General features: G+C 57.0%; 5 protein-coding genes across 5 annotated transcripts; all 5 read right to left on the reverse strand.

Moving 5' to 3' along the window:
- Positions 1–456: 456 nt before the first annotated feature.
- LBRM_31_2810 (uridine kinase-like protein) lies at positions 457–1089 on the reverse strand (the record flags this gene model as incomplete). The annotated part of the gene is made up of 1 exon (XM_001567222.1): positions 457–1089. One exon carries the CDS (start codon positions 1087–1089, stop codon positions 457–459), a length of 633 nt encoding a protein of 210 aa, XP_001567272.1.
- Positions 1090–1516: 427 nt separating this feature from the next.
- LBRM_31_2820 (ferredoxin 2fe-2s-like protein) lies at positions 1517–2002 on the reverse strand (the record flags this gene model as incomplete). The annotated part of the gene is made up of 1 exon (XM_001567223.2): positions 1517–2002. One exon carries the CDS (start codon positions 2000–2002, stop codon positions 1517–1519), a length of 486 nt encoding a protein of 161 aa, XP_001567273.2.
- A 636-nt stretch (positions 2003–2638) lies between these two features.
- On the reverse strand, positions 2639–3076 carry LBRM_31_2830 (ferredoxin, 2fe-2s-like protein; the record flags this gene model as incomplete). The annotated part of the gene is made up of 1 exon (XM_001567224.1): positions 2639–3076. The coding sequence occupies one exon, from the start codon at positions 3074–3076 to the stop codon at positions 2639–2641; it is 438 nt and encodes a 145-aa protein (XP_001567274.1).
- Positions 3077–3901: 825 nt separating this feature from the next.
- On the reverse strand, positions 3902–4327 carry LBRM_31_2840 (ferredoxin, 2fe-2s-like protein; the record flags this gene model as incomplete). The annotated part of the gene is made up of 1 exon (XM_001567225.2): positions 3902–4327. One exon carries the CDS (start codon positions 4325–4327, stop codon positions 3902–3904), a length of 426 nt encoding a protein of 141 aa, XP_001567275.2.
- A 1624-nt stretch (positions 4328–5951) lies between these two features.
- On the reverse strand, positions 5952–6491 carry LBRM_31_2850 (ferredoxin, 2fe-2s-like protein; the record flags this gene model as incomplete). The annotated part of the gene is made up of 1 exon (XM_001567226.1): positions 5952–6491. The coding sequence occupies one exon, from the start codon at positions 6489–6491 to the stop codon at positions 5952–5954; it is 540 nt and encodes a 179-aa protein (XP_001567276.1).
- Positions 6492–8201: the final 1710 nt, after the last annotated feature.

Raw genomic sequence — 8201 nt, forward strand, 5'->3', positions numbered from 1 at the left:
AGGCAAGGGATTATGCGTGGAGAGCGGAGAGTAAAGTGGACTATTCCGTGCCACGCATCACGTCAAGACAAGCGCCCAGGAAAGGGGAACAGAGCGGTGATAGAAAATAAGTAAAATGGCGTGAGTGAGCGGTGGGGGGGGGGGGGAGAAGTGCGATCATGCTCAGGAAATGCAGTACCACACACTCTCTCCTGCGCTTGATTGAGTGCAGTATTGGTATGGAAAAGATGCACAGCCACGCGGCCCCAATGCTAGCCGTTCTTAGCATGCAAGACATCCGCTGCATAACATGCTGGGGAGGGTTCGTGTGCGGAGCCACTCGCAAGGAAAGAGGCAGAAGGGCGCCAAGTCGAGCGAACGGGGGGAGCGCGATCCGCATGTCGGCAGTCGTTAGTCGCTTCAACGAAAGGGTACCCACCGCACACGAGAAGAATCGAATTCGGCAGTCTGGTGGCATCACATGTTCTCGAGGTCGTGGTTCAGCTTAGCCCTCAACACCCCGACTGCGACGCTGTTGTCCTTCCAACTCGGCACGATGATGTCGGCGTACACCTTGGACGGCTCAACGTACGCGTAGTACATGGGACGCACCGTCGCCTCGTATTGTTCAACGACGGACTCGAAGGTGCGACCACGTTCCCTCATATCGCGCTTGGCGCGCCGGATCAGGCAGATGTCCAGCGGGGTGTCAACGAAGATGAGGCAGTCCATCTCGTTGCGCAGCTCCGCATTCGTAAAGAGGAGAATACCCTCGACAATGAGGACGCTCTTCGGCGTCATCGTGACTGCAGTGTCAGAGCGCGTGTGGTGCACATAGTCGTACTGAGGTATTTGCACCGTCTTGCCTGACTTCAGCTCGCGAAGGTGCGTCGTCAGCAGGTCGTGCTCAAGCGACTTTGGGTGGTCATAGTTGGTATAGGCTCGCTCGCTCTCAGGGATGTTGGACTGGTCCCTGTAGTAGAAATCCTCGCAGATGACACCGATGCTGACGGGGCCGCAGTGTGCCATAAGCTCCGATACAATGTTTGTGCTGAGCGACGACTTGCCGGAGCCCGAGGCACCGGAGATGCCGATCACGGTGCACGGCATCGCTGTGACGGTATCCGTGAGAGTCGTTAGGAAACTATGGATGTGCGCTAAAGACCCTTCGGGTGGAGGCGGGAGGCGCGGAGGTGGGAGAGCTGCAGGGTAACATCGACTAGCGACGCCAACGCCGCGCACGTTGACCTGGAAGTGCTAGAGAGGCGGTAGTGGCCACTTTAAGAGATGGCTGTACTTCGCGGTAATGACACGGGGGAAGAGAGTACAAAGCAAACGGAGAGGACCCCGCTTAGGTGCCGTATGATGCGCTTTATTTCTACCGCGTTTAAAGTCTAAAGCAGCTCTTCACTGAAACCAACTCCTCGTCCTCTTCTCAAAGAACTCAGTACCACATGTGGGTAAGTAACGGCGCAACACACGAAAGAGTACCCACACACGCACGCACGCACGTCTTGTCTGCCCCTTGAAGCGAATCTCAGTAGCCCATTTGGTTCTCCATCTCGTTGGGTATCGTCACGGAGATGTTGTCCAGCTCCGGCGTGATCCGCACCTGACACGAAAGCCTCGATGTATTGGTGACCTTTGGAGCCAGGTCTAGCATGTCCATTTCGTCCTCACTTGGTGCGTCCAGGAGTTTCTTATAGGACGACTCCATGAAGATGACGTGGCAGGTGCTGCACGCGCACGTTCCGTCGCACGCCGCTTCCATATCCATCTTGGCGACATCGCGAATCACCTCCATCAGGGTGAGCCCAACGGCGGCCTGAACTGTCGTCTCTTTTCCCTCCGTCTCGCTCTTGATGTGAACCCTTATCTTTCCAGGAGTAGTGACGGGCGACGAAAGGGGAGGTGGAGGTGTGGTGCACCAGCGGAGCGACGTGCCTGAAGAGCTTGCCAGGGCTGCTGATGCTAGAGATCGACGCGCACAGAGTGCCGCCCTTGGTAACGCAAACTGATGCATTCAGAGTGGGTGTCGAGCTTCGTGACACAGCTCAGCGGAGGTGCGCAGCGTACCCCTTACGTAGTTTTTGGTCGTATTTCGGCTTCAACCGATGTGGTGGGTAAGCAGTATCGTCTATCCCGGTGAAGCACTGCTTGAGGAGGGAGGGAGACAAGGACAAACAAAGAGGCGCCCTGCATGGATCATATTGTTGAGAGACAAGAAAGAGAGAGAGCGACATGTCGGAGGCGACGTATGTGCGCCTTGGGTTAGGTTTTGGTATCACTCCGTTCTCTGTTCTGTGAAGGTTTCATTCACTTCACAAGTCGCGTCGAATGGTGCAGCACCCAACGCGTCAACCCAGAGCCGCACATCCAGAGGTCTGCGCCTTCTCCGCCTCTTCACTCATTCGGGCGCATATTTCATTGTTTTCCTTCTTTCGATGCTTTATTCGTTTCGCGTGCGCGTCGCTCGACGGCACCGTCCGTGTTGAGACGCCGTTTAGCGGTGCTGCGTCAGCGCAGAAAAAAATACATCAGCCACAGCGGATGAAGGAGAGGAAGAGGAGGGCGGAGAGATGCGGGGGGAGCACTGAGAGTACCCCAATAAACTAAGAATGCCTTCACAGTAGACCCACCCAGCCCTGCCGCTCGTTTATCACAGGAGTAGGTTTGTGACACTCCTTGGAAGCGCCACCTCTAAGCCACTCATATCAGGGGTGAGGATGATTTGGCATGCGAGCCGGGACGTGTCCTTGAGGTCGAGTGCTTTGTCGAGGATGTCCTGCTCCTGCTCAGAGAGTTTCCCAAGCTTCTTGAAGCATGACTTGGAAAGATACACATGACAAGTCGAGCACTGCGCGCAGCCATCGCAGGCTCCATCCATCTCCAGCTTCGCTACATCGCGAATCGCATGCATCAGAGACATGCCAGCTGGCGCCTCGAAGTCGCATAGAGTGCCATCCTGCGTCTTAACACAGACCTTCACCTTGCCGGGTGTGCTGTACGACGTACGCGGGGTACAAAGAGTACCGACAGGGATGAGAGGAGGCCGCAGCAAGACGCCAGTGGGGCGAAGCGAGGAATAACGACGCATCGCAAGACGAGCCAATGGACGTATTAAAAGCACAGAAATGGAGAGAGGTGCTCGATGAGCACACGTCTTCACGCGTTTTAGCGTCGGCCTAGCGGCGATAAAGCGATGTTGCACTCGTTCCACGAAATAAAGCGCGCGCGAGTCGTCGTCCTTTGCGGTGGCTGCGCGCAAGAGAGCGTGGAGAAGACGCCACGAGGGTGAAGAGGCGACAGTGGATGGCGAAGATGGCTGGATACAAGCCTACGCACTATACGGCGGTGTAGATGCTGTGGTAGCTGTGCATACCTCACCTGAGGCGGAGCGCCTTCTGCGCGTTTTGTTTCCATTGCAGAGTCACCAGAGTGCGATGCCACCCACCCACCCACACACCCACACACAGGCGTGAAGGTCACCTTACTCCCACCCCTGTTGATAAACAGCGTATCACCGCGTCTGCCAAGCTGTCAGCTATGCTCGGTGCTTCTGTTCTGCACGCTCTGTTGTCAAACAGCGCGCTGCTCTGCTTTTTGCGGCTGGTGGCACTCGTGTTAGTCAGTCTTCGGCCAGTCCCGGGAAGGCCGTTCCTTTGCTGTTCGATTTCAGACATCCCTTCGGTGTGCCAGCGGGTGCAGTCGGCTGAGACGTTCGAAAACACAAAAGGCCATCACAAGTCGGCGAAAAGTCACCAAAACCAAAACTCATCCACAACATCATCGAAATTGTGAAGAAGAACAAGAAACGCTGCCCGGGCCGATGAAATACTCTGCGCTGAACAGTTGGCTGAGCCTCTCGGTCGCATTCATCGCCTCTCGCAGTGTGTGTGCGTTTTGCACCTACGTTGCCACGCTAGTAGCGGCCATTGTCGTATGGCGGAAGCTCTACCTCCAGCCCATCCACCTCCGGGGTCAGATCCACCTGGCACGCCAGTCTGGACGTCTCCTTCACGTCGAGCGCCTTGGCCAAAACGTCCTCTTCCTCCTCGGAGGGCCCTGCGACCCTTTTGAAGGATGTCGCCGAGAGTCTCACATGACAGGTGGCACAGACCATTTCCCCGTTGCAGGTGCCCTCCACATCGAGTCTCGCGACGTCACGGAGGGCCTGCATGAGCGAGAGGCCGACCGGCACCTCCACGCCGCAGTGTGTGCCGTCTCGCTTCTTGACATGCACCTGGACTCTACCAGGGGTGCCTTTTGGTGCCCGTGAAGTACTGAGCGGCATCGACGCCACCATGCAGCGCGGGCGTGGGGGACCGGGGAGGAGCCTTCGGTACATCCTCACCCACTTTCTTACGAGGAAAGGCGCCTCACACCACAACAACATATAGACACTCTGATGTTCAGAAGAGCGGCGGTGAGCAGTGCGCCAACAGGGAAGAAGTGAAGTGGAGGATAGGCGATACCAGTAAAGGTGGATGTGCGTAGGCCCCTACCAGCTGCTACCCCAAAAGTAATGAGCCGACAGACCCCTGTCTGTTTCCCCCTGTTCGCCTCCCCTGTCTGTGCGTGCTTCGCAGTCTCGACACGATGACGTGGTAGGTCTCACGTCTCAGTGAGAGATGTAGCTGAGGAAATGTATTGGCAGGCAGGAGAGGAGGAACAGAGGCAAGTGAACAAAATGGTTTGGAGTCATTGACTCGTGATGTGATCTCCACAATGGCGGGAGGCTCAAGACTTTGCCTCTATGATCGGGGGGATAGCAGCTGCACGGGATGCGTCTGTGGGACAGTCGCACGGCGTTTGCTTGCATGACAGCAGAAAGGCTCTTCTGCACTTGCCAAAGACAAATAGTCCCATTCGCGCGCGCGTGTGTGCGTGTGTGTGTGTGTGTGTGTGCGTGTGTGTGTGTGTGTGTGCGTGTGTGTGTGCGTGTGTGTGTGTGTGTGTGTGCTGTTGTTTGTTTGTTGGGGTTGCCCCTCGCTGCGAATCTCATTCAGCGCGCAGTGGCACTCATTCTACGAGCTGCAAAGTCGCAAAGATGCGGCGAACGGACCACGTGAGCGACACACCACCACCACCACCAAACAAGCAAACGAAAACAAAACAACAGTTGAAAGGGCAAAGGAGCCCCCGTACCCCAGTTTGAGCGGCCTACCATGATGGAATTCCCTCCCGCTCTCGCACCACCGCCACCAGTACGTTGCCTGTACCCTATTGTCAAGCTCATGCTGCTTCTGTGTATCGTGACGGCAGCGCCGTGACGTTACGTGATGCTGTGGGCTTGGCGGCTCAGGTTAAGACATGTGCGACGTTGGACGATGACTTGATGGAGCAGGTCCATCTCCTCCTCGTACAACGGCGCCAATTTTGTGTACCGCCCCGTGGACAAGTCAGAAAGTCCCGCATACTCTTGTAGATCGAGTGCCTTCGAGAGAGAGAGAGGAGGGGGGACGACTATATATGTGAGGTCCACAACACAGAAGACCGAGGTTAAACGGCGCAGTTGGTTGTTGGTTGTCGGGACGAGCTGCTGCCAGGGACGACGGAGGTAATCCATGGTTTTCTGTTGGTGGAGGCCTCTTCTCTGCTATGCGGCCTGAGTGTGGGACAGCGCCTTTCACCTGAACAGCGTAATCAAAACGCAGGTTGAGTGCCTGCGCGTGGGAAGCTGACGTGAACGGAGAAGCAATGTACTAGCTACATAGAGGTAAGAGGGCGTTGTGCAGTTGCCCTCTCTACGAGAGCGTGTGCTTCCGCCATAAGTGTGAGCGACTCACAGCGGCTAGGAAGTGCTTCCTCCAGCAGAGACGGCCTTTCTCGAAGGGTGTGGCCAGCCTAACTAATACAGAGCCAAGCAAAGTTGTTGTGACGTATTTCTTTCCCTTCCATCGCATTCTGTACGGGCGCACGATCCAGTCAAGCACAGGTCGGTCATTCGCAAACCCGATTCGCGCATGCGTTCACTTCGAGGTGGTGCGCCGAAAGGTGGCCTGCCATCGCACATCCAGCGTGCGCTTTGGTAGGTCGATTTCCAGTCCATTGAGCTCGTCTGACAAGGTGAGCTGGCATCCGAGCCGTGAGGTATCCGAGACATCAGGCGCCTTGTCAAGGCAATCCTGCTCCGCGTCAGTGATGGGAAACAGACTCTCCACTTTGCGCGCCCACTCCGAAGAGTGAAGAAGAACATGACAGGTGGAACACTGACAGGTGCCGTTGCAGGCTCCCGGGACATCCACCGACAACGTAGAGTCATCGCGGATTGACTCCATCAAGTTGTTGCCGTCCTTGTACATACGCTCGTGCACGGCTCCGTCGCGGGTGCGGATACGCACGCGAACCTTGCCAGGTGTCGCGGAACGGAGGAAATTCAAGGAGGGAGAAGAGGGGGAAGCTGCAGAGCTGCACGGGGCCCTGGACAGCTGGATGGACGCCACCGCAGCACTGAGACTTCCAGGCCGCGGAAAAGTCACAAGAGAATAACCACGGCGACAGACAAGCATGATTCTTGAGAGTCACAGGGAAAGCTGCGCACCTTCAGATGATCGAGCGGCGCAGCGTGAACAAGAGTTGGTCTCACAAGGGAGGCAGACCAGCCGTCCATTCAAGTGCGAGCCGCCGTGGAAACGAGAGTGAGGCGGAGAAACAATACGAGTAGAGGCCAAGAAGTCACAACAGCGAAAGTCAGGGCGAGCGAGGATGATCATACTGTGAGAGGGAGAGAGCCCCCCGTTGTGGCCGCCTACGAGCGAGCATCCGTTGCCTTCCGAGCAGAGGCTGCCAGGGTGTTAGAAAATACTAGAAAAGCGCTCCTACGCGCAACGAGTACTGAGGTGGGCAGTGTAGCGGACACCCTCACACCTAACGTGGGGCACAAAACCCACTAGTAAGGTACCGGTACACATCCCTTCCTGCATCTGAGGTGGCTGTGAGGGTCGCGCCTCCTTCTCGCTCAATGCCTTCGTTTCCTTTCTCCATTGTCTTCCATGCAACTCAACAGCGTACTCGTAGATATATCTTCACCGTTCGAGGCAAAGGTCAAATAACTTGCGTGCAACACGCAGCTCCAAAGCATCTGTGAAGGACCTTCACGTGCCTCTGCAAGACACTCAAGCACACAATGCAGATCCCTTCGCGTATAGACATGAGAAAACCCCTTCGGCAAAGCACAGCGAAGCACCGCAACGAGCACCACTGCACTCCACCTTCCCCGTCTCGAAGACGTAACCAGAGGCAAGCGCGTACGCAGAAGCCCTTCATGAGATACAGAGGAAGAAAAATGAAAAGATTCGTAAGCACTCACTACCGCCATGATGGGGGAGAAGGCTACAACGCATGGTGACCTGTACGACGCACGTGTCACGAGATCAAGCCACGAGGTTTGGTATATAATACATCGTGAATAACTAGCAGCACATTCCATGGATTTCCTCAAAGAGGGGACGATACAGTTGGCATATACCCCGCCTTAGTCATCCACACGCGAAGGGAGGGACGAAGCAGCAGCAGCACTGTCGCCATTAGCTGCACTACAGTTCTTTCCCAGCGTGCCCGCTCCCTGCCTCAGAGCTCGGGCATCACTCCGCTCTAGCAGCCCGGCCACGGAACCATCGCGTCGTGCGCAGCGGCCGCAAACACGCGCCACAGCAACGCACACCCGGCGGCCTGGGAAGAGTGTCACCGCCCCACCGTCCGCCCACCCCGCCTCGCAGACTGCCACCGGGTGCGTCCCACGGAGGCGGCCCAGGCTCCCTGCCAGTAGGCAGTCGGGGCCGGGTGAGGTGCACTCGAGCTCCGTGGGCACACTGCCCGTCGCGTGGGTGGCACAGACGTGTGCACAGTCGCAGGCCGCTCCAAAGCAACGCCATCCAGGACCTGGCCGCCGGCATCAGCAGCGCCACATCGCGCTGGCCTCCCGGCGTCTTCGGCACTTGGCCCTGCCACCGCCAGAGGGCGATTCGGCATTGGGGAGGGGCAAGGGGGGCTGCCTGGCGTCCCCTCACAGAGGCAGAGCTGAGCCCCCGACACCACACACGGTCCTGCCCCTCCGTCAGCAGGGAAGGGGAAAAGGAAAAACAGAAAAAAGGACGAAGTAACGGGGCCGCAGCCGTGGTAGGAAACGTGAGATGGTGCACGGAGGACAAACACACGCCCACAGGCACTGCAGTGAGTTTGGCATCGCTTAGCACAAAGCAGCTCCTATCGTCGNNNNT

The sequence above is a fragment of the Leishmania braziliensis genome, chromosome 31, assembly GCF_000002845.2.
Source record: "Leishmania braziliensis MHOM/BR/75/M2904 complete genome, chromosome 31".
NCBI classification, from domain to species: Eukaryota; Euglenozoa; class Kinetoplastea; order Trypanosomatida; family Trypanosomatidae; genus Leishmania; species Leishmania braziliensis.